Source organism: Dreissena polymorpha, chromosome 14 (genome assembly GCF_020536995.1).
Source record: "Dreissena polymorpha isolate Duluth1 chromosome 14, UMN_Dpol_1.0, whole genome shotgun sequence".
Taxonomy (NCBI): Eukaryota; Metazoa; Mollusca; class Bivalvia; order Myida; family Dreissenidae; genus Dreissena; species Dreissena polymorpha.
Window position 1 is genome coordinate 5,594,653 of NC_068368.1, and position 27,608 is coordinate 5,622,260.

Below are 27,608 nucleotides of genomic sequence, written 5' to 3' on the forward strand. Positions count from 1 at the left end.
AAACATCTTTATCACATGTCAAACAATAACATTCAATATAATTAACCTCTACTTAACACGATCCCATTTTACCAAGAGTATGTGACTAGCAATTCAAATAATATTACCAAAGGAGTAAATTACCTTAAGAAAAATAAAGTCTGATAAACACCACAATAATTAAAACAATAATACTGAAGCATTTTATGAGCAAATACCTGAACATTTTTAGTAATACTGTGTTAAGAGTACACAATGACCGTCTTTTTCTGAAATAATTGATTATTCAGTTTATAAAGATTGTGTGCCTGTTGACATAAGATTGTTTTTATTTGATTAACTTCAGCAATTATTTGGGAAAAAAATCGGGCATAGGTTGCCCCAGCTGATGCAATCTTAGGATTTAAATATTTTGCTGAGGAATCTTCTTTGGGCCATTTTTTTTAAATACAAATTTGGACATAGCTTAACATTGCAGTGCCAATTCAATATATTTAGCATTTAAGCCAACCAAGTCCGACCTTAATCATGAAAAAATCAGGAGAGTTTGGGGCTCGAGAGTTTCATTTATCCTAATGAAAGACTCACCCTCCTGTAAAATGTGGTAACAAATAAATCAACTTACCGCTCGGAGGGTCAAAACTCCGCAGAAAAAAACAAACATCAACGAAATCTGTCGAAAATCGAATAAAAAACGAAATGTAAGTGTAGCAGGAAAGTGCATTTATCCGGAGGTGCCAGTAAATGATAAACGTTAACAAAACTGGAACAAGATAACTTCAACAGAGAACTATCGTTCTTACTCGAAACACAAACGAAAAAGTCGTTTATTTTTCTTTTTTTTTGACATATCCAATTGTTGACTTTGTCACAGTTTGTGACCTTGAATCAAAGTCGTACAGTCTCGTTACCCGCTCCGCGATTGGACAATTATATCGATACGACCAATGAGAAAGCAGTTAACATATATCGGTTAAGGTTGTTTACTTCCGTTTCAGACAGTTAGTATAATAACGAATACTAAATATCTTGTCATCGTCGTTAAAATTTGCCGATATTTTTTTAAAATTTTCTTTCCGAATTTGAGCCGGCCTGAATTACATTTGAGGCGGTCAAATTGGCCGCCGGCCGCCTCCTAATGAAAACCCTGCAGCAGATGGAAAGTTCGATGGTGATGTTGGAACAATTGCATTGGGGTATTTCCCAGAAGGATTTGGCATGCATTACGTTAGTATCCGTATCAATCAACGCGTGTACAAGGACATAATATCACGCTTAGAACAGTCGTATGACAACGGTGACTCTGGCGACAGCGCTGCGTCTGGCGACAACGCTGCGTCAGGCGACAACGCTGCGTCTGGCGACAACGGTGACTCTGGCGACAACGGTGACTCCGGCGACACCGCTGCGTCTGGCGACAACACTGCATCTGGCGACAACGCTGCGTCTGGCGACAACGGTGACTCTTGCGACAACGGTGACTCCGGCGACAACGGTGACTCCAGCGACAACGGTGACTCCGGCGACAACGGTGACTCCGGCGACAACGCTGCGTCTGGCGACAACGGTGACTCCGGCGACAACGCTGCGTCTGGCGACAACACTGCATCTGGCGACAATGCTGCGTCTGGCGACAACGGTGACTCTTGCGACAACGGTGACTCCGGCGACAACGGTGACTCCAGCGACAACGGTGACTCCGGCGACAACGGTGACTCCGGCGACAACGCTGCGTCTGGCGACAACGGTGACTCCGGCGACAACGGTGACTCTGGCGACAACGGTGACGTCTCTGTGTGTTCAGCCCTGAAAGAGCTTCAAGATATGATAAACAATAGGAGGGCACAGAAGCGAACGACTTTTCCATTTCTGATGTTACCACTTCACATTCAAGTTGAAATTTTTAAGTTCTGCATACAATCAAACCCGTCAATCCAGTTTGTGTTGGCGAAGGTCGGCAAACCCTTTAGAGATTTAATAAGGTCAATGAGTTTGCAAACACCTAGAATTTACATTCGGCCGGATATTGGACTAGATACTAGTAACAGAAATCCTGTTAGCGTTCGTTTCCTATTAACAAGAGCGGGCAGAAACAGCGGTCTTATTTCGGCAATAAAAGAAATCATCAAGGGGCCAAAATGGGCAAACGCATGGCTGCGTTTGCGTGTTAGTGGAATCGGTTGGTATGATATCATAGATGTCATGTACAGACATTACAGGTGAAATATACATGTATATCGGTGTTTGGAAACCTGTTATGTTATTTTTGTGATTGATGATTATGTTCTTCTACCGGAAATTTGTTGTCATTTGCTCATTTACTGGTAACTTTTTACGAAGCACATTTTGGATATTTTGGCTGCTACTAAAATGAATGTATATATGTATATTATGTCTTGTCAAAATGCTACAGTTGGATTAAAATTTAAATGCTGTTCTATGTTCTTCAATATTACTTTGAAAAATCCTGTCAGTATACCAATAAATGAAAAAAGTACAAGTTTGTTGAATCTCTTGAATGAAACAAATTATAAAATACAAAATGTAAAATGAATATGTGATGATGATGATGACAAAACATTTGTGATGATGATGATGATGGTAAAAAAATTGTGATGATGATGGTGGTGGTGATGATGATGACAGTGGTTATGATGATTGGGGTTTGATGATTGTGGTGATGATGATGATGATGATGATAATGATGATGATGATGATGATAACAAACGTTTTGGGATGATGATGACAGCGATGTTTATCGGACGATGATGATGGTTATAATGATGATTATAAGTTTTTAGATGATGATGACGGCGATGTTTATCGGCCGACGATGATGATAATGATGATGATGATAACAAAATATTTGTGATGATGATGATGGCGATGTTTATTGGCCGATGATGATGATGATATTCTCATCGTCGTCATCATCATCACAACATCCTCATTATCGACCGAAAACATCGCTGTCATTATCATCACAAAAAAAAATTTTGTGATCACCATTACGATCATGATAATGGATATGATGATGTTGGTTTTGATGGTGATGATGATGGTGGTGTTGGTAAAGATAACAACGATGATGATCATTGGGGTGTTGATAATTGATGTGATGATGATGATGATGATGATGATGATGATGATGATGATGAGATAACGATGATGATGATGATGATGATGATGATGAGATAACGATGATGATGATGATTACGATGATGAGTGTGTATCATATTCGGAACGAATGTGGTACATTTTTCATCCGAATATGGTACAAGTTTGTACCATATTCGGTCAGGCATTTTACCCCAAAACTGCAGATACGTATATGGTACAATTAGACAGTTGTACCATATTCGGCCGAATATGGTACAAACTTGTACATATTCGTTTTTGTACCAAATACGGTCCGACAGTGCATCTTATAACTGGCTACACACGCGCGGAATAACGCACGTATGACGTTAGAAGCCTTTAATAACCACACATGACACGACGTATGGTTACTGTTGCCTTCTAAATAAAACGTCGGTTTAAAATACGTCGTTAATGCATATCGACAAGTGAAAAAAAGACGGTGATTCACATTAACCAATTGTCAAAACCGTCTAAACACATACAATGGCGTAGAAAAACCCAAATTTTAGCCGAGGCAGTATCTTAGGTCTCATTCTAGAGGGGTTCGGGGACATCCCTCCCCGGAAATATTTTTTATACCAATAACGTCTCTGGTGCGTTTTAAAGGCCATTTAAACCACATTTTATACCTAAATTATCGGAATCGTGGACGCTATATATGACCGTTAAGTATCAATAAAGTTAACAAAAAAATCTGCTACAAGTTTATTGTCAATTTTAAATTATGTAACCATAAACGGTGTTTAAAGTATTTGGGGAAAAAAACCGAATCTACTGGGGTTCGAACCAACGCAGTGACAATATAATAGTGGTCAATGGATTCAGAGTCTGACGCGTTATCGATTGCGTCACAGGGACATATTGATTTTCATGAGGAGTACAAATATTTAAGTTAAATCAGTAAAGTTGTTGGCCATTTTTTTCAATTTTCTTTTGTAAAATTTTGTTTTAGCACGTCATCATTTTCTGTCAGTTCTTTCTATCATCAACTACATTGACTATTAAAAAGAAAATACTTTAACTTCTTTATATCCAAAAAGTTTAATACGCGGGATATCATAATTTGAAAATTCTAATGTAAACAAAGATTATTACCACCTGAAACGGTCCCGGATTTAACTCGACGCCGGCCATAAAGAGGAGAATACCAATAAAGCCGAAAACGCCAACCACCCTTAGTGTGTCTAGTCCAAAATAGACCCAGACCTGGCCGTAAAACACCCGATTCTAGCTCGGTACGTTCCGTTGTCCACCATGATTATATCATCGAAGTGTACAGTGTGAAGCTTTGTTCAATATACGGATTTTCCAAATCATTTTGCTGAGCCATTTTGGCATCAATTGAAGTTATTAAATAGAAATAATTATCTGCCTCAACATGAACTAATTGTACTTAATGACAATAATTATTTGTGAATATCATTGTATCATTCATTAAATTGCCTCAATTTCCTATATAGATTTTATTCTTTGACATAAATTTTCCTTTTTTTCCTTGTAATCTCAACATTTCTCTGCAAATTTTAGCCGGTGTGCCTCAGCGTGGCTACGACGCTGACATACATTCTCACATACGAAGCATGTAAATTTCTAACAGGAGATTCGAAAGACTACCTTATACATCAGAATTCTGGTGTTTTTTGTGTTTAATTGATCGACCATTCCTTGCGGCACTCAATCAACCAAACGCTCGTTACTAAACAGGCAAAAACGTTAGAGGGACATGTTCGCAGATTTGCGTAATTGCTGTGTTATCGTAAACCTTATCCTGTGAAAATATGCATCTTGCTTTAAATTTGATTTGTTGTTTCTGGTCATATAACAACACAGTCTAATTTGGGTTTTAGAAGTAGTAATAAAATAGCAATATTTATCTAGTCTGCTTTTCGAAAGCTTCGGACTAATACATTTGACGGGGATAACAACTTCGAAACAGATCTGATTTTTTTTTTAACTTTAATCACTTCGAAGCTGTATTAAATCGTTGATGAAAACTTTGTTTTTGTGTAATCAAGATATTAATAGTACGAAATGAGCAGCACACTTAATTCTACGGAATGTAAGAAATTGACGAGAAATATAGAATACAGTTCATGTTCTCAGACAACGCTTAAAGTCAGCATTGCAGCTAAGATTTATACGACGATGTGAATCAAATTGTAAAGATTATGTTATAATAATGTTATTTTTGGGAATGTGTGTCTACGTTATAACTGGCATATGACTGCAATTTGTGAGTGACTGATGTTCACGATTACAAAATGAAACACAGAGATTTGTCTCATCCCATAAGCAGGACGAAAACAATCTTTTCTTGAACAACAGACATTATAAGTTACGTTTGTGTAATAACTCTATACTGCATGACAAAAATTGCATAAATTATCATGGATAACAACCAAAAGAACAACATGGACACCGTAAAATCCTTAAGTTGATATAGTTACCTGTTGGGGTTTTCAATTAATTATGTTTGTTATTCAAAGTTCAATACGTGTCAGTCTTGTTTACAGAACAAAAAATGTAGTGGGATCATTATAAAATACTTAAATTGCTTTATATTGCCAATGTAGACAGTAACCCAAGTTTGCCAATGTAGACAGTAACCCAAGTTATATAATTCAGTCGATACTTTCAAATCATTGGACAAACCAGATCGGACAAACACTGAGATTGCGCGATTTAGGTTCGAATACTAGTTTAAGACAGGTAAAGGGACATTGCCAAAAATCTCGGCGAGGACTTAAACACAAGCAATTACATGTTCTAAACCTAAAGCTAAATCTCTCGGGCTTATATTGCTATTCCGGGTCAACACGCCTTCTGGGTTATTTATATTAATCTATCAGTATTGCATGTTAGCCGCGCTACATGACTAACCGATGTTTCCGCTGCACAAAGGTCTGCCCGTAGATCTGCATGGTGTGGTAGCCGTTGCCAAGCGCGAAGATGTAGATTGCCACCTCCTCGCCCTCACACACGTCCAGGCCCGGCATGTTACCGTACACGTAGCCGTTAATATGACTGAACTGGAAATATATATACCGGTGCATATACACAGGCCTTCTTGTGTTTGTTTGTTTGGTTGTCGCCGTTTTATGATATGCAAGAACTAATGCACGTTGGTGTGCCATACATATGCTTGTAACTGATAGTTGCTTAACTTGTGCTTTCCTGTCAAGTTTAGATATTTGTAATGTCCAATCCTCGACGAGATAGAAGTTTGCACTTTAAGATCTTAACATTTGAAAATGAATTTGGGAATTATTTTTCAAACGGTAAAAGCAGCATTGTAAAGCTTTCGTCCATATAATGTGCAAATCTACATTTATCCAGAATGCATTGTTTCAGATCAACAGCATACGCAGATAACACGGCTATTGAAAACGGCTCATTATTACACGATATGCCCATCGACCATGAACAAAAAATATCGCACTGTCGACCTATGGAAATACAGACGTACCCTGACGAGATTGCATCATACGAAACAGCAAACTCATATTTAAGTTCAAGCGGAAACAATATGAGAGATTTTATTATGCCATGAAAGGATTGTTAAGCCTGTTTGTTTTACCCATTAAAAAAAGTGAAAGGTAGAAATATCACCCCAACTCCCTCCCCTTCCCTAATATGGGGAACTGCAACTTGTGTACTGGCACCCTTCTTGGGACATCAACTTACTGATAAGTAAGTCATTGCAACCCATACAAGTTTCAATAAGCCATCGTTCAGTCAGCTAGTAAACAAGATGGCTGATGATGATGAGACATTTCATAGTTGCCCAAATCACAGAAAATTATTCCCTTTGGACAGACCATCATGAAAACCCTGATTAAAAGAACTCCTACATAGAACAGTAAATAGACACATCATAAAATGTTTGTATGTGTTGAAGTGGGGTGGGAGTGTAAATGAAGAAGGTTAACCCATTTATGCATAGCGTCTAGAAGAAAAGGCATTGGCAAACAGCGTAGACCCCAATGAGATGCCGCATGATGCGGCGTCTCATCAGGGTCTGTGCTGTTTGCTTAAAGAAATTTCTGTAAGAAATATTCTTAATATAGAAATAAATATACTAGACATCCCTAATTTTGGAAATAAATTGATCCAATCTAGAAGAATGTCCACTAGGCATAAATGGGTTAAGTGGGGTGGGTGTGTAAATGAAGAAGGTTAAAACTAAGCGCGTAAAGAAGACTTTTAAGCTGAAATCATAGATACATCGGCCCAACTCCCGCGTTCTTACTTGATTGCTGTGCTTGAACTCCTTATCCTTGCTATGAAGGAGCTGCAGACACAGGCGCGGGTCCTGGCAGCGCCGCAGGTTCAGGTTGATATAGTGACTCTTACTCTCGTCCGTGATCTCAGTGTAAAAGAACAACTCGTGCTCGACGTCTTTACGGAGTCCCGTTGATGACAGCGTTCCTGATATATGGAACCGGAAAATCTTACATTCAGCGAATAAATAATGTTTATTTACTTGAAAAAATATGGTCTCTTGTGCCGTTATCTTCTAACAACCTTACCATTTTTCTTTGCTGAGCGTTTTTTTATATATTTTATAAACGAGGGAATCAGCTATTAATACAATTGACTTGAACTCTCTTCGATCAATAACAATTACAAATGAACTGAACGCTCTTTAAATATAGATAAGAGATAAATTACATGAGATGTAACATAACTAAATTTATTTGGTCATTCAAAACGCATCATCCAGAAGGTAATTTTTTGTTGTTGCTTTAATATTAGTTTCTTTGACATTGACTAAATGCGCATGTACATTTCACATATACCTAGTCGATCCTTCAGTGTAATATGTGTAAAATGCATCACAATCAAAAATGATAGATAGTTGCTTAACTTTTTAATTAATAATTGTTTGATGTTTTTAAATTTTAAAGTGAAAAATTATGTAATAAAAATAAGAAAAATATGCAACACTCTTCTGAATGTGTAACTACAGCAAATAAATGTTTATATGGAGCAATGTCTCATGACAACCGCAGCTCATTATAATATCATTTCTAAATTATAACAAGAGCTTGTCACAGTAGTGCCAAATCCCCGCCGAAATGTGTTTGCTTGTATGACAACATTTGTTTTAGAGAGTAGAATAATATTAAAATTAAATAAAGGGATATAATTCAAACACTAAAGTAGATAGAGTTATGGTTCTTAGTCACTGCACTTTTCCTACTTGCCATCTGTTTAAGTTTCAAGTAAATCCCTTCAGTAGATTTAGAGTTATGCTCCGGACAAAAAATTTCTGTAAAATTATATAAAAGGGGAGATAATTCAAAAACTAAGGTAGATAGAGTTATGGTTCTTGGTCACTGCACTTCTCCTAGTTGCCATATGTTTATATTTCAAGTTTCAAGTAAATCCCTTCAGTAGATTAAGAGTTATGCTCCGGACAAAATTTACTTTTAAGTTAAATAAAAGGGAAGACAATTCAAAACTAAGGTAGAAAGAGTTATGGTTCTTAGTCACTGCAGTTTTCCTACTTGCCATCTGTTTATATTTCTAGTTTCAAGTAAATCCCTTCAGTAGATTTAGAGTTATGCTCCGGTCAAAAATTTATTTTAAAATTATATAAAAGGGAAGATAATTCAAAAACTAAGGTAGATAGAGTTATGGTTCTTGGTCACTGCACTTCTCCTAGTTGCCATCTGTTTATATTACAAGTTTCAAGTAAATCCCTTCAGTAGATTTAGAGTTATGCTCCGGACAAAATCGTACTTTAAAATTATATAAAAGGGGAGATAATTCAAAAACTAAGGTAGAAATAGTTGTGGTTCTTGGTCACTGCACCTTTGCTAGTTGCCATCTGTTTATATTTCAAGTTTCAAGTAAATCCCTTCAGTAGATTTAGAGTTATGCTCCGGACAAAAAATTACTTTAAAATCATATAAAAGGGGAGATAATTCAAAAACTAAGGTAGATAGAGTTGTGGTTCTTGGTCACTGCACTTCTCCTAGTTGCCATATGTTTATATTTCAAGTTTCAAGTAAATCCCTTTAGTAGATTTAGAGTAATGCTCCGGACAAAATTTACTTTAAAGTTATATAAAAGGGGAGACAATTCAATAACTAAGGTAGATAGAGTTATGGTTCTTAGTCACTGCAGTTTTTCTACTTGCCATCTGTTTATATTTCAAGTTTCAAGTAAATCCCTTCAGTATATTTAGAGTTATGCTCCGGACAAAAATTTATTTTAAAATTATATAAAAGGGAAAATAATTCAAAATGTAAGGTAGATAGAGTAATAGTTCTTGGTTACTGAAATTTTCCTAGTTGCCATCTGTTTATATTTCAAGTTTCAAGTAAATCCCTTCAGTAGATTTAGAGTTATGCTCTGGACAAAAATGTACTTTAAATTATATAAAAGGGGAGATAATTCAAAAACTAAGGTAGATAGAGTTGTGGTTCTTCGTCACTGCACTTCTGCTAGTTGCCATCTCTTTATATTTCAAGTTTCAAGTAAATCCCTTTAGTAGATTTAGAGTTATGCTCCGGACAAAAAATTACTTTAAAATCATATAAAAGGGGAGATAATTCAAAAAGAAAGGTAGATAGAGTTGTGGTTCTTGGTCACTGCACTTTTACTAGTTGCCATCTGTTTATATTTCAATTTTCAAGTAATTCCCTGTAGTATATTTAGAGTTATGCTCCGGACAAAAATTTACTTTAAAGTTTTATAAAAGGGGAGATAATTCAAAAACTAAGGTAGATAGAGTTATGGTTCTTGGTCACTGCACTTCTCCTAGTTGCCATCTGTTTATATTCTAAGTTTAAAGTAACTCCATTGAATAGATTTGGAGTTATGCTCCGGACAAAGTTTCAGCCGGACGGACAGACGGACGGACAGACGGACAGGACCAATTACTATATCCCCTCCGAAAAAAAAATCGGCGGGGATAATAACTCTGGAGCACGAAATGTTGGCGACGACAATAATTATGGTGCTGATGACTTAAACGATGATGACGTTGATGGAGCTAATGCTGCTGTTACTGGTTATGATGATGATGATTTTTGCGATGACGATGATGATGATGATGGTGATGATGATGATGATGTTGATGATGATGATGATGCACCTGATGATAATGCCCCTGATAACAAACCTGGTTTACAGGTCAGTAGGACACCGACAAGTCCGGTCTCGATGTCGACCATTGAGTCCACGTGCGAGTGGTAGCCCCAGGGTATGCACGCGTCGTCGTCTGCCGTCGGGGCGAAGTTGTCTGTGATGTTCCAGACGTACTGAAACATGCCGTTCAGCGGTACGCCGTCATCGTGTTTAACAGTACCGCTTTCGCCGTCGAGGTAAAGGGCACCTGTAAGAGCGATTTATAGACGTGTTCACCTGCGTTATAAGTTAAAAGGAACCGAGTGAAAGCGAATGTCCAAACCCGTGTGTTGACGATTAAACATATGTATGTTTCAAGTTTATTTTATTGAATAACTGCACTATCAATAATTTCAATTTAACAATATATTTTTGAATTCTCACTTCTGTTTTTGTGTTTGCTATTTTGTAAAATATATAATGGGGTTAAAGCATCAAATAAAATAGTTCGTACCTTCGTGGGATTTCGTATAAAATAGACCGTGTGGATGAATACTTAAATTGGCTTTAATTTGTGTCGCCATGTTTCTAAATGTGATGATGATCAAATCTCCAATCTCGCCCTTTATAACGGGTCCAACATACCTGAAATACACGGTTTTTAAAGTTCACCAGATTAAGAACCTTTAATTGACAATGCATTCCATAAAACGACGGTAGAATACATTTTACGAAATTGCATGCGGTATGTGGAATAAATACATATAATATGTGTGATGCGTTGAAAAAGTCTCATAATGTCGTAGTTTTTATATTCCAAGATTAAAGGGATCTTTCACGTTTGGTAAAATGACAAAATTATAAAAAAAAAGTTTCAGATTCGCAAATTTTCGTTGAAGTTATGATATTTAAGAGGAAACAGTAATACTGAACATTTATCATGCTATATTACTAGTATATTCATTACATGCATCTTTTGACGATTTAAAAACCTTAAAATTATAAAGCGTTGCAACGAGTGTTTTGTTGTTGTCGTTAAATTTTGTGACACTACGAGGATTGCTTATATTAATAAATTTTCCAGAAATCTTACCCCATATATGCAGGCTTGAATATTTCGTGTGAAAACGTTGCGTCTGTGTACTGTTTATAGATCGCTTTCAAATATTTACTTCCTATTCTGTCTTTTCCTGCTTTAATTTTGAGATCAGCTTCGCTGAAAGAAGAAACAAGAAGGCAAAATCAAAACACACGTTAAAACAATACATTGCTTATTGTGTAACATTCAAACGAGTAGCACGCACAAGACCAACAACTATCTGGGTCTCACAGGTTACTGTTACGGTTCAAACTCTGAATTGCAAATTCCATAAAGGCAATACAGAAACAAGAACGATGGCAGTGCACGCTACATTTTCATGTTATCTGCCAACAGCATAACAGTCTTGCACAACTGCTCTATATTTTTATATTTTGAGGGTTTTTTTGGCATTGTAACTTCCCCTGACTGATCCGCATTGTAACCTCAGGTTGTTTCTCCATGCATGCTTTATATATATAATGTTTCATCAACACATATGCAAACTTACGTTATTTAAGGGGAACAATCTGTTTGCATGGTAGATGATTTCTGCCTTATATTATTGGCGTATAAGCGGTTTTGAAGAAGGTCGCAAACTCACCAATACGAAAGAATGACAGATCCAACCGCATGAACAACAAGAACCTCTGTACAATTATAGTGTTAACAAAGAGCAGTTCATAATTTAAACATAGCAATAATGTTACCGGTAGGTTCGAATTTTTTGTGGCAAACATCAAATCCAAGAAAATGAAATCTTGAGATTGCCATCATAATTAATGTAACGTATGCTATGAAATTTAAAAAAAGGAGAATAACTCATTTCATGTGTTCATAAATCCATTCAAGTATTTAAACCAATCAGTAGCCAGCAATTTTATGACGCGTCATGTGACTACATGTTGTTCGATTCTCAAACTACGAAAAAACATTTAATCGATTGCTGTTTAATATTAAGTAGCATGTGTCAACGTCTGCGTGGTACAGGTATGGCGGCTGTAAACGTCGTCGTCAAGTATGTTAGAAGCGTTCGAATTATCGCGAGACGAGAACGTCATTCTGCAATACATATGATACATATATTCTAACATTACGCAAGACTAATCACAGTTCGAGCTTTTTAATGTTCTCAGTCGTGGAACGTGTGTACATGAGGTTTGTAAAAGCCAATGAACTTCGGGTATGGTAATAGTAAATCCAACAGACTGCTTAGTATTAAAAAAGTCAGTATGAGTTAAATACAAATTACGGTCAGACAGTGTTCTATGCACTATTATTTCACATTAACAACATATAAGATACAACATCGTTTTTCAAAGCGAATTGGAAAAAGAAAAATAGAATAATTATATTATTTATATTCAATTAGTCTGGCACAAATCAACGCACACGTTTGCGTGGATTACACTTTGCTCAACCATGGTTAGCAGGTGATGGCCTGGTTTACTGACAATTAGGGTCGTTTGCTCGGTCTGTTCACATTAATTATCGATACATCGAGCAAGAGACAGTAGCCGAAAAACGTTCAATTTAAATGACCATGAGTATACGATTTATTGAGCATAAACAGTGATGTCAAATTGTAATGTGCTTATTATGCGTTATTGGATTGGGATAATTATTGTCCTCATAAAGTCCTTTTTATTACTTCATAAATGTCAAAGCCGACATATGTAGGTGTATGCCCATCATAATGTTGTCCCAATAAAAAATCATTTACGCAACTCTTGCTTGACGAGAGAATGATTTTTGAGATTGACAGTTATTTGATTGTAGTTCATCAAAACTAAGGCGGACAATATAAATTTCCACTTGCGATACTCCTGACGTAAACATTTCATTATATCTTTCGTATAGCAAAAGTTTCGTTTAACATTTCCGTCGCACTCATGACCTCAAATTCTCAAATATAGGTGAACAGTTTAATAGAACTGTTTATAATAACCATATTTTGCACGAAAAAAACATTCAAAATGTACATCTAATTCAGAACTTTTAACATAAATTGTAAATCTTTATTGCACATGCTCACCCAGACCGAGAGACGGGCATGCATAAAATAAATACCGAAATACGTGTATGCATAAAATAGAGACCGAGATACGGGTATGCATAAAATAGAGACCGAGATACGGGTATGCAAAAAAATAAAGACCGAGAGACGGACATGCATACAATAAAGACCGAGAGACGGACATGCATAAAATATAGACCGAGAGACTGGCGTGCATAAAATAAAGACCGAGAGACGGACATGCATTTAATAAAGACCGAGAGACGGGCGTGCATAAAATAAAGACCGAGAGACGGGCGTGCATTAAACAAAGACCGATCGAAAGACTGGCGTGCATAAAATAAAGACCGAGTAAGGGCATGCATAACATAAAGACCGAGATACGTGTATGAAAAAAATAAAGACCGAGAGACGGGCATGCATAACATAAAGACCGAGAGACGAGCATGCATAAAATAAAGACCGAGAGCTTGGCATGCATAAAATAAAGACCGAGAGACGGGCATGCATAAAATAAAGACCGAGAGATGGGTATGCATAAAATAAAGACCGAGAGACGGACATGCATAAAATAAAGACCGAGAGACGGACATAAAATCACGCAGACAGACCGACAAAAAGACAGACATACATAGACTGACAATAGATTGGCATGCATAAACAGCCATATCGAGTGACGGACATACATTCATGAGCAGAGAGGCAGACATGCATTTGTTTGTGGTAAGGGACCCTATGATCTTCGGGTCGTGGAAATTGGCATTGAGTCCGACAGCCAATACGGACACTTTTACACTGAAGATTTAACGTCGTGCACATTTTTCTCAACATATATATTTTTGAACGCAAAAATATTTTTTTTAATCAACATTTATATGACTAAATATTTTTAAAACACTTACATTTTTCGAAAAATGACGTGATTTTAACCACAAATATATGTGTATAACATAAATATATTCTTAAATTACGACATTTTTTAAGAGCACGTACATTTGTGTTGGATTTTATTTATGTTTTACATAGATTATTGAAACTTGTGTCATGCTATAGAGCATGAAAAAAATATTTGAATTGAAACAGTGAACAATTATCCGGAGTAATACGGCGTTATCGATTTCATTTATAAGAAAGAAATGCTTAAGACATAGCAGGCCTCCCGATTGTTGAATGTGTACGCATGCGCACTCGTTTGTGGAAATCCCCAACTAAAATTGATAAAACACATGTAAACAAAAGTTAATAACCGCAATTTTTATACATATATATTTTCTAGAAACACTTCAAAACTTGCATCTCTCATGAGAATGTTTAACTAAATTATAAATGAATGCTCTTTTAACCAATGGAACATATTTTAATCAATGATATACTTTTACGGTTATTTGTCCCTGATCGGCTGTTAGTCCTCAACCAGTATACTACCAACTGCCTACTTGATTCCGAGCAAGGGGGCCGATTGCCATTGAAATTATTATGTGGTCGACTATCACACTTGTTTTAATATACTTATGTCACGAGTGCCGTGCATGCCAACGTCATATGCTTGGGACATCGTCATATGCTCTCGTTATCGTCAAAACGCACTTTGGTATCGTGGTTCCAGCGAATACAATAGGACCATCTGTTTGCGCCTTGTGCACAATTACCACAACAAACCACGTAATCGCGATCGTCTCTCAAGCAAAAGTCAATTATATCCTCATAGCAGCGTTGAGTTATCACACGAAGTTATAGTTCGTCACAAACTCGACAACAAGTGATTACTATAGCATGCGCCTATTCAGACTGTTCGGGAATATATATAAAAACGCATATTGAACAAGACTAATGCCAAGCAATATATGTCCCGTACCGGCTCCACCAATGTCAGAATTAGTTTTTTATATTTGTTGCCATAGCAACCAGAATTTTTGACGTAGGAAGAAAATGAAATGACGTGCATAATGTCCATATTGCCATTTACTCATGTTTCAAGTTTCATGAAAAAACATGAGGAAGAGGAACTATTAAAGTGATCGCAGAATCCAGAAAAGTGTGCAGGATCCACGATTTTCAGCTATATTTATAGTCTTTGTGTTGCCTTAACAACCAACATTATTGACGTAAGAACAAAATGAAATGACGTGCATAATCTCCATGTTGCCATCTGTCCATGTTCCAAGGTTCATAAAAAAAATATGAAGAACTTTTAAAGTTATCGCAGGATCCAGAAAAGTGTGACAGACTGACGGACTGACCATAAGTCCCCTTCGGTGAAACCGGCAGGGGACAACAATTGTTCTTTTAACAAACATCTAGGTCCGTATTCACCAAACAATTCTTAGACTTAAATTAGAATATTCAATAATTTCTTTAATTATGAGTCAAACTCTTCAGTAAACATCTCTATCTATATTATTCTTCATATGGAACATTTTGTTTATGACATAATCACCAGTGGAGGCCTGTATATATTCTAACACTGAACACATTTTTCTTGGTTCTAAGTATTCTTTATTCTTAAGTCTAAGAATCGGTTGGTGAATACGGGCCCAGAACTAAATGAAGCTGTTAGATATGCGGCCTTATCTACTGTTTTTTCAATGAAACACGTTCAAAAGGGACACGTACTAAAATATACAATAATCGGTTAACTTATCTTGTAAATAATCAACATTATTATATATACTCAGGGCGTGTTGGTACAATGACATATGCATGTTGAACAGATGCATTGCCTCATACAGCATATGATTTAATGGTATTCGGGATCACGTTTATGGAAACATGACATGCGATAATAAAACAATTACGTATAGCATTAAAATGCAATGAATGACACAACGTATAACATACAGATTGTACAGTTGAGGATTGACTCATGTCGTATTGCAATCGAAGTCTGCCATTGAAAACGAGACGCCTGAGCGACCCTTTAACTGGTCACATTTTCTGAATGAAATATTCCAGTTAGGTAAACTTAAGATTCTTATCTCAATATGGAATAATAGTTAACAATAAGCAACATCAATGCACTGACGCTAAAAAGAGTCGTCATTGGAAGTATTGCAACATGGTCCTGGAAACAAGGCACGTGATTGTGAATGGCAAGTACCCCAACACCGCGTAACAGACTATTGGATTGTTTTGGTAAATATACATGGACACCAATTTGTTCTACAACTTTTGGCATCCATGCACTCATACATAATGATTCATTTAACATTCATTTTTCGGTATATTTCATATAACAATAGATGAAACTTGTTGATAAACGTTAATATCAGGTGTGTTACCAATTCAGCTGCGCAGATCCATTTTTTATAACTGGTAATTGTATTTAATGCATTCAACTCTCTAGAACTACATTTTCGAGAGTACCATTCTATCCGAAGCTCGAACAGTTTAGCTAAGTTATATTAGTTGTGTGTCGCCTGTGTACCTCTGAACAAAAACATGTCTGTATGATTGTTCCTTACTGATACGATACTAGCATACATGAATATCGGGCCAATATTAGCTCATTAATTATGTTAAGCGCTCTGCATTAAATTAACCTGTTCTCACTACCTCTTCAACATACAATAATTGCTTTAAATGTTTAAAAATATTAACCGAATTGTCACTAACCATGTATTACATACAGTAATACATAACTTCTTGTACAAATGTGTCTTGTTCTCATAAAACTGGGCATAATGCATGTGCGTAAAGTGTCGTCCCAGATACCTGTGCAGTCCGCACAGGCTAATCAGGGACGACACTTTCCGCTTCCACTAAATTTTCGGTAAAAAGAGACTTCCTTTAAACGCAAAATACTATTAAAGACGACACTTTACGCACATGCATTATGCCAAATTTTCACAGAACAAGACACATTTGGTCTCAATTGTTTCTTAGTCATAATATTCTCGTCAGCTACGTTTTCGTTTCCTATAAGACATTTCATAAAAACGCACATTGAGTAGCGATATATTGATGGCAGACAATTTTAAGCGCAATTTGGAATGTATATACACGAGTTTAAAGTTAAAAAAATAACCTCGATTGCGCCGGCTGTTTGTGGCATATTTAAACACTTCCCAGTCCGTTTTATAAGAGACTGGTGCTTTTTATGGGTTTGGAAAGATGCTCAGAACAAATGCACTGCATCACGGTGACCTTCACAAACATGTGTGGGGACAAATATCATAAATCAAATAACGCAATGTTTATCATGCCAGTGGATGTACCTATTGCCCTACTATAAACGTTCAATAGGTGACATCTTATGATCGTGCATTATGGGGTCAATGACAGGACGTGACACACAAAACTTATCACGCGAACTTTCTCTCTACAAATAAAACCCCTCAGACAAACCTTATGAACATTTCCATCTTTCATCATTCCTCCCCCGCTCTGGAAGACAAACGACCAGGTCCGCTAATAGGCGGCCTAATGGATCTACCAGGTGGCGAGAACCATCGAGCCTGCATCCAAAATGCGATCAGCATGTTTCCCTAGATAATGTGTAATACTGACCCAAGTCGCCCCCACACAAAAAATCCAAAATGGTATATTAATCAAGGTACAAGTTTATTATAGCACAACAATAAACACGTGTTAGTCCGTATGTTCACGTACGTACATGTTACTTGTATGTGTGTGTGTGTTTTTTTCTCAATATATCCATTAACTTTCAGCCTTAATACGTGTCATTACAAAAATAGTTGGCTCACTGGATGTTTGAATGCTTCTTGTGCAATGAGGATATTGCGTCAAAATGTCCGTCTAACAAAACGTAATAAACATCAGAAACGTATCATTGTTCACGGCCAAATCATCTTCGTCATTCAATCATATACGCGCATATATAAGAAATATACATTCATTTATACAGTTCCTTTAAAAAATAACATGAAACTATTAAAACAGCGAGCGAATAGTTTGGTGATCTGGCAGATGTATTCCATTCTTCAAATATGGTGAGTAATAGTTATACAATGTTAAACAGTGCTACATTAAAAGAAGGAAATAAGGTGACAAGAACGTTAATGTTGACTAATTTTTTATGGTACTTGAACAACAGACTGACATTTTAACACTTAAGAATGGCATCAATGCGTCATCTAAACCATTTAAAATGAAAACTAACACTTAAAAACGCACTTACTATATATAGAGTAAGAAGGTTACGGAAACTTACACATTGTAAATGAGACGCGCTCTGAGAAAACGGGGCTTAATGCATTTGCGTAAAGCGTCATCCCAGATTAGCAGACCGCACAGGCTAATCAGGGACGACACTTTCCGTTTTTATGGTATTTTTCTTTTGAAGGAAGTCTCTTCTACACAAAAATCCAGTTAAGGCGGAAAGTGTTGTCCCTGATTAGCCCGTGCAGACTGCACAGGCTAATCTGGGACGACACTTTACGCCAAGCATTATGCCCATTTTTCTCAGAACCCGGCTCAAATTATGAGTGCGATAAATGAACGCCAGTGGTGCTGAACAAAAATGCTTTATCATACACAAGAACGATGCAAGCAATTGTTTTCCAGGTTTTAGACTGGATCCCTGACACTATTTATATAGATTGGTAAGCGACGGTATGTTGACATATTGTTCCACATCGATATAAACCGATTTATGCCCATGGTTTACCTCTCTCTTTCTTTATACAATTCTTTTTTCTCGGGTTCCATTACTCGTTTCTTTAATGTAGGACTTAAGCGTTTTCCAAAAAGGTACGGGCCTATCACATATTAAAGAATCTATTGACTTCTGGGACCCTGCTGATTTCAATCTCTAGTTCAATATTGTAAGTAGATCGGCTGGTGAAACAAACATGTGTCCGTGTTGATTTGTATCAAATTCACCAGGAACCTACAGCGAATTCAATTAAATAGTTACATATAATTTGGCTTGTAATGCTCAGTTTCAGAGCTCGTTTTACTTGTTCACTTGAAGATGTTGCACTTTTGGAAGAAATTGACCAACTGTTGCTTCCTTTTGGTAATTTTTTAGATAGCAATTGGGAATTTTGTAGTTTTGTCTCCATTGGGAAAGTACCTTTTACGCGTGCTTTATAGAACTTATAAATCCTTGATTCAATAGACGCCCGGGACGATCTAGGATTTTTTAATGCCCGGTATAAAACACCTTGTGCACTGCTCCTTGGTTTACCGTATCATACGATAGACTAAGTTCGAACGGATTGAACAGGGGATAGAGCGTGCAACCTTCGAGTAAGGACGCTAGTTTGTTCCAACGGATCAGCGCTCAACATTTGCATATTGGAAGAACTAAGCATTAAATGGGCCGTGTCCATTAACATCCCAGCCTTCGTCCATTAAAAACTTTCCTTCATATTCCCTGTCAATTGCACATGCTTTTATTGCATATTATACGATCCGAGTTCAAGTCCCTATTTAAATGCAAAGTCGTCGCCGAAAACAGAACAAAAAGATTATGAAAGAATCAAATATGTTATTTTATTTTCCAAATCAGTGTTTCACTGCATTAAAATTACAGCAAGGGACGCTGCGTCCGCTTATACGGTACTGTGTTGTGAACAATCCAATAACCGATACTGTGTTTTAATTATTTGTTAAACAAATGCTTCAAACATCGGTCTCGCCAGAAAAAAAAACGCTCGGCATCATGTGAATGTGTATAATTATAAACATGACATGCATGCAATGCAGATAGATAAAAAAAATCTACTCGCTAAACAGCATATGGCCTTGATATGAAGCACATGTATTTAAATCAAAGTACTGACAGTACTGTTGTGACGATGCTTTTGAAGAGGATTGATATAAAAGCATATATTTAAGTTTAACTACATCACCACAATTGTGTATGTGGGTACGAAAATTTTGGGTAGGAAAACAATGGGTACGAAAATTGTGGGTACAAAAATTATGCCTTAAAAATTGGGTACGACAAAAGATTTTGTTACGAAAAATAATTTGGGTAGGATAAAAAAAATGGGTACGAAATAAAATGTGGGTACGAGCAAAAATTAGGGTACGAAAAAAATGGGTACGAAAAATGTAGGGTACGAAAAAACTTTGGGGGTACGGGGAAGTATTACCCTTGGGGAACTTCATCCATTCAGCGAAACTGGGAGGCGGGTTACATTCTCGATCAAATATAACAAGAAATATCTTTAAAAAAAGATATTCGACGTGTATTTTCTGAACCACTCATCTAAAAAAAAACGTTTTGTTAAGTAAAACGTTTGTGGGTTATAACATTACGTTTCAGCATATAAATTCAAAACTTGACATGCTCTTTAATTACACCATGCTCTTTAATTTCACGTGTATATCATACCAAACTTTATATATTGTAGTTTCCTTTCCTAAGATAATGATGCTATGTGTACGGATAAGAGCGAGTTTCACAGATGTCAATTTTTTTTAAATCAGAGTTTATTTACAGGTCCTACCGGCCTCTTCACGAGGTCTTTGAGGTCCGACCTGACACAGATGTCAAACAGCTATTATGCTGTTATATACCATAGTTGCTACAACGTTTACAAGTGGCAGGTTCGAAAAAAATCGTTTTCTTTGAACTCATGATCGCGTTGAAAGCTTATTTATATACACATTTTAATTCGCAATTTATTTACTGAATCACGACAAATGTAAAATACAATACAGAAAATGCATAGTTATTTCATTGATCTATAAACAACTAATGGATTAAATATAACTGATTTAAAATTAACGTTTTCAAACTATTATTAAATTTTTTTTCCCAGAATATGCTGTCCTATTTATAGCTGAGCTTCCTATACCTTTATCAATGATTATCAGCGAGGTATGCCGATTAGAAAAATCGAGCTATCTCAATCGGACTGGCTCGGTCTTTTACATAGGTCGCCATTGTGAAGAATTTTTCATGGTATGATAACTTTGACGAGCTGCTTAGCAGCATCGTCAAAAACGACAATTAGAAATTGAGATACACATGAAACATCACATGTAAGATTTCATGAGCATGTGACTCATTTTTAGTATTGCAACATTTCATCTATAAATTAAAAATGACGTTTACATATTTTTTACGGCAGCTATGAACGTTTCAGCGGTGTTAATGAATAAACCTATCAATTTAGTCAACGATGACAAGCGTTATAAACGCGATATTAACCTTATATTATCCCTTTTATTCGTTCATGTATACTTTTGCTTAAAGAGAAATGACAGATTGAATGCGCGGCGGAGAGACGTCTTCAAGTGAAACATGATATATCGCGCTTGTAAATGTATTTAAAAAAGTATAAAAAATAAAATTGAATGTATGTATTTTAATAATTTTAAAGGGGAGATTCACATTGTATATAAGACATAGTAGGCATGGCGGGTCATTTAAATATGGGGAATACATGTTCTACATTTGAATGAAATCCCTCGAGCAATTTCTAAGAAACTATAAAAGTCGAGCTTAAAGAAAATCCCAGGGTTGAACATGTTCTTCAAAAGTTGTGTTGACATTTACTTATACATAGGGAGAGAAAATTTGATAGCTTTCAGAAGTTTATCGATTTTAATTCACGATCGATTAAAAAACATTTTCGCGACTTTTGCAAGGTTATTTCGACAGAATTTTTTTATCTTTACACGAAAACACATGTTTGTTCTTTTTTGTTTTTCCACCTGCTTGTTTAATTTTATAAAGGAGTTATATTAGAATTAAATAGCGACAATAATAACGCGTTTGCGTCAAAATAATGTCGTAAATAGATAAAATTAAATCAGGCGTCATAAACGATGAGATTCATTTAAACGCATAAACCTTTTGCACTGTTATTTTTCACTGATCGTGAGAAGAGAAATCCCAATTTAGATTTCCCACATGAAAGCGTACATAAGATTATTGTATAAGTTGTAAACAAAGATACTTCAAACGAAAATCACATTAATCTTAATTTGGAGACACTAACGACCGGATACACATTTTATTTTCAAATTCAGTAAATTATTTTCAATTTGTAGGTGAACGCTAAATGATAATGACAAGAACATATTTTTATTTAAAAAAAATTTGAGGTCGCTGTGCTTACCAAAAAGTTAAATTTATACTTTATCATCATCAATATTTTTGTCATTTGTCGAAAACGATTTATAAAAACCTTATACGTTATTTGAAAAATTTTCAGGGTATTCATCAAATCTTTAAGGTACCGTCAACCACGAATGACGGAATATGAAAAGTTGTAAAATAATACTGTATTTTTTTTACAATTATTAGTTTATATTGATTAAAATACCACGACTGGTATAATACATTACTTTAAAAAGTTAAATTATATATATATAATGAGATATCTTCTTGCGTTATTTATAGTGTGTTTATCGTTATGTCACCTATTTTCGCGATGTACTTGCGATTTCACATCGCGAAATTTAATTACCGAACATACTGAAAATATGAACTTTTTCAAGTAATGAAATATACCAGTCGTGATATTTTAACCAATTTAAAGTAATAATTGTAAAAAATATGGTATTTTACAACTTTTCTTTTCTTCGTCGTCGTGGTTGGCGGTACCTTTAATTCGGATTTCGAATCATTTGACAATTTACCGAGTTTTGTTTTATTTCTGCTGAGAAAACTTACACTTTATCATCATCAATTTATTTTGTCAGTTGTCGTAAACGATTATTTAAATCCTCATTACCGTGTAAATTATATAAATACATGGTTAGTATTTTAGCGAAACCTAATAATAATTGAATATACTATTCAACATAATGCATGCCTGGTGGGTAAACACAAATAATAAAGAAATGAAAAAGGTGCATGATAGCAAAAGGAAAGTGTGTTCACGTACATGCAACACATATGGGGCTTATGTTGCGCTTATGACACAGCGTGATGTAAAAATATTTTAATGCATTAATTAACTTAATTGCGTAGTAATAGAAAAAACGCACGGTGTTAACATAGTTAAAAGGCTTTAATACTTAAAGAATCTTCTGAAATTTTGTTTAAAAGGCGAGCCGTTTGCGAGGATACTTTTTTCTGAGGAAACTAAGATTGTAACTTGATATGACCAGTGCCCCAGATAAGCTGCGTATCTGCGTCTTTCATCCTATTAAAATGTTTAAAAATGCAATATCATGCGTATTGAAAACGCAACCAATTTGACTTTTACGCAAATTCGTCAAATTTGATGCGTACCATACAAAATCTACGATCAAAAATGCTTTGCTCATTTTAGGTCTTTTCTCTTTGGAATTATTATCGTAACACGGTGACGCTTACATTCAGCAAGCTCAGCAAACGGTCATAGTTATTCAAACGCTATGCGGACTGGATTTCATAGTTAAGCGTCTGACCAAATTATTTACGACGACAAACATGCGTTTTCAATCTCACTTAATTCGTCGCTCAGTGTGCATGTATTTGTAAAGCGTCTGTACTTTTAGTTTCTATTATGATGCGAAATAAAAATTGCTAAGAGAGGTCGAAAGATGTCCGAGATTGTTGCGCAAAAATATCAGCCGATCACAAACTTTTTTGAATCAAGAAAGCAAGAACCAATAAGTGCAGAATCATTCGTGTTATCGATTTTGTTAGAAACTGTGTATACAGCAGTTGAGTTGACATCCAAAAAACATGATGGAAAGTCTGTTACTGAAAAAACCTGTCAAAAGTCCTTGGTTAGAAATTGTCAACATTTTTTTAAGTTTATATCATGGACAGTTTCAAGGATTAATAGAAACATAAGTTTATTAAAATTTATGATGATAGTTTACAGTTCTATTGAATCAATACAAGTGTGCAGCGTCAAAAGAAGTAAATCAGCAATTATGTTAAGGTATGCATTTTTATTACTCATTTAACTCTATTTGAAGAATGGAATCACCCTATTTTTCAAAATCAATGGGTGAAAACCCTATTTCCTAAATAATTATCTGGGGCAGTGTATGACAACATTAACTTAGACGTTGAGGACATTTAGCCAAAAATTAGCGCAATGCGATTGGTAAGTCGACGAATATGAAGCCTAAACCGCTCACAGAATATACCTTGTTAGCGGTGATATATATGGGCAGAATCGAAAGAAAGCGTGTTTTTATTTATATCACTGAAAATCCGGTTGAAATCGGTTGAGAACAAACAATATTGCGATTTTTATTTTTGGGGCCGAGTACGGTAAAGTACGAAAACAACCTAATTAATATTCATGATTCGACACGTTAATTCAAACCTAAACAAACACAATTGCGGATACGGGCGAATTTAGCGGAGAGAAGGTAAGATCAAATGCAAATACATCTGTTACAGACGGAAACTGAGTTGCAACGCTACGTTTTTGCTAAATCTATGTATTTATTTGCAATATGCTAATAATGTTTAGAGAAAGCTTATTATAGATATAATTTGCATAACTCGCGACGCTGCAATGATTTTCGCCTATTGCATGTATTTATGATCATTGATATATTATTTTATCGATTCAAAACCGAATTTGACCAGGTTTTTGATGTTAACCTCGATAAAATATATTTCAATTTAATTTATGTAAAGATTTCTCAATAAACGACTTATATGCAAAACAACGATCAATACCGCGAACGGGGACTTTAAGACAATAATACGTATATGTAATGATTTGAGTACACGAGAGAAATGTTTAAGGAAACGAAAAACAAATCGTATTCTTAAAAAGCGTCATACACAATGTGTTTACTGAACAAGAGGCACTTAAAATCATAAACTACTGTAATAAAAAAGGAATGTGAAATTAGAACTCATGTTACATCGGATATACACTTGATGGCTTTGATCGTGTTAAAGCTACGAGGTTTCTTATAAGAATAACATATTTTGTATAGAGTTTTAAGAAAATGTAGTGAAATGAATCAACTAACTAGACAGTACAATTTGTTCTTAACAACTATAAACGCCAAGGGAAAAAAAATGATTCTGATCTGGGGTTCAAACACGGGCAAGCACCACACACGCTTTATCAGTTATTGACGTTTTTGCTAAACTATGCGCAACGTTACAAATGTTTAAGATATTCATCCAATTTCGATAACTGAATATCAATAAACAGCCATGCATATAATGTAAATATTTTTTCATTTAGCGGTGTTATGTTGGTTGTGAAAATAGCATTTTGGTTTAGTCATGGCATTTGAAAATTGTAATTTTGCAACACTTTGAACAAGTAACTGAGGCAGTAATACATCGTGTTTTTTTTACCAACGCTTGTAAGCAAAGCTTATGTATAAGGAGCAAACGTTTAATGAGCATAACGCTTTGTATCGTTATACATTATTGACTACTTATACATCATTAATAAACATAAAGTAATGTATGTTGGCAGTGGATGTTAATTGTATAACATTGGGTGCAGCAACGTAAAAATCTTGATTATTAACGTTATTTAAAACCAGAATCACCGAGTTCTATTTGTTGACAAGAGCTTGCAAATGAAACTAAACTATGTTGAAAACAGGTGCAATTCAGTATTTATATAACTATTCTTAACGTTATTTTAACTAAAGCGCAATAAAGTAGCATAGCTTCAGCAGCGCTTGCAACTAAAACTACATTCTCGAAAAAAATCACTCAAGCTATTGGTTTCAAAGAAGCAACCAATACTTTCCGGACATTGCATTTTGACTGACTGAGGTTACGTTTGTCTGGGCGTATATCTACTGAATGAATTAACTCCCTACTACTAAGATACCTATTTTGACGTGTGTGTAGTTCCTTAGAAAGTTAAACTTAATTAAAACCCTTTTGACTACATTCAGATATTAAAGGCTTAATTTCTAACCCATAAATACTGGTCTGCACATAGCCATTTTCACTTTGCCTCTGAGTGGGAAATGGTTAAGAACACAGTTCTCAACTATGCAAGAGCGTTCATAATCAAACGACAAACATCACTGCAAAAGACTTTCAAGAAACTTAAGGTTTATGAAAGATCGATAAAGCGCATACCTTTGATGATTAAAGACCATATCCCGACCGCTTGGGGCATAGTCCCACTCCGTCTCAACTGCCGCAATAAAATATCTGCGAATGGCACATTGAACATGGCCTATCAGCACACAACACAGCACTGAGAAAATAATCAACAGCAGCTTCATAGTGGAATAGTCTCTGCAATAATCCTAAGTTTCGAATTATCCCAAATTTACATCCCTCTTCAACGCACACGTTAACAGTTTTGATACAGACGTTACAGCGACGTTCTTAACGTCATCTTAACAATCTGTTAACTGACGTTAAACGAACGTGCACAGCGATCTCTAATTCTTACAAATTCACACTACCGCAATTAAAGCGGTCTGTGTTTAAAGGAATTAAAATTCGCCGCACGTTCAAATTAACAAACGGCTATGTTTAAATGCACGTTATGTAAACGCGTTATTTCGGTGTACACAGCGTTTACCGTGCGATGACAGCGCACAAAGACGCCACGGACCGAGACTGTCAAAACGCAAGCCCACCAGGTGTAATAAAGCCTTCGTGTAAAAATAAACGTCAAAAGCAATTAAATGTAGTTTTTGTCCAGATGACTTAATGACGAATGCGTATTCGTGTTTCGCGGGTGATATCAGATCAGCCCATTGCTTGTGAAATGTGTATTCCAGCTAATTACGTCTGAGATTTTGGTACACACATGTAACGACCATTCTTATGAAGGTATTTGGACACTTGTTTAACCCTTTTATGCCTAGTGGACGCTCCCATCCTTTTAAATTGGATCAATTTATTTTCAAAATTAGGGATGACTAGTACTGTATAGTTATTGTTATATTTAGAATATTGCTTACAGAAATTCCTTTAAGCAAACAGCGCAGACCCTGATGAGACGCCGCATTTTTCTAGACGCTAGGCATAAATGTGTTAATAACAACGGATTCTTTAAACCAAGCGTTTTTCATTTGTAAGGCAGTTCCACACATTTATTAGGTAGACATATATTTTTTATAAACCTATTTAATTGAAGGCATAGAAACACATTTAATGGGTAAACTAATAACCGTTTGACAGATATCTTTTATTTAATTTTAAAAGTTTCAACAGTTAAACACGCGTTTTTTTCGCACAAGATGGATTCCGCCAAATAACAAATGTTTTAAAATAAACACTTAAAAACCAACACGTCTTTTAAAATTCCATTTTGAAATAAATAAATTGCAATCGAGTATCATTGGAGGAATGTTTCAGTGTTTAAAACACTGGAACCTTCCCTTTAATGAAACGCACGTAAAATCGTGTTTTGAAATGTAATGTATGGCTCAAGTGGTATTAATCAATTAGGTTGTGAAGCAGATTATTTATTGTTACAGTTCATGTATTTTCGGCGT

General features: G+C 35.7%; 1 protein-coding gene across 1 annotated transcript in view; it reads right to left on the reverse strand.

The window, feature by feature from the left end:
- The window catches only part of LOC127858706 (hephaestin-like), a 47,319-nt gene extending 20,586 nt beyond the window's left edge, over positions 1–26,733 (reverse strand). The window contains exons 1-6 of the mRNA XM_052395936.1: positions 26,233–26,733; positions 11,291–11,413; positions 10,712–10,842; positions 10,253–10,465; positions 7,370–7,548; positions 6,001–6,149 (exon numbers count right to left, since the gene is read on the reverse strand). Of these exons, the coding sequence (XP_052251896.1) occupies positions 6,001–6,149; positions 7,370–7,548; positions 10,253–10,465; positions 10,712–10,842; positions 11,291–11,413; positions 26,233–26,381 (944 nt within the window). The 5' untranslated portion in view covers positions 26,382–26,733. The remainder of the gene's footprint in view (positions 1–6,000; positions 6,150–7,369; positions 7,549–10,252; positions 10,466–10,711; positions 10,843–11,290; positions 11,414–26,232) is intronic.
- Between the last annotated feature and the right edge of the window lie 875 nt (positions 26,734–27,608).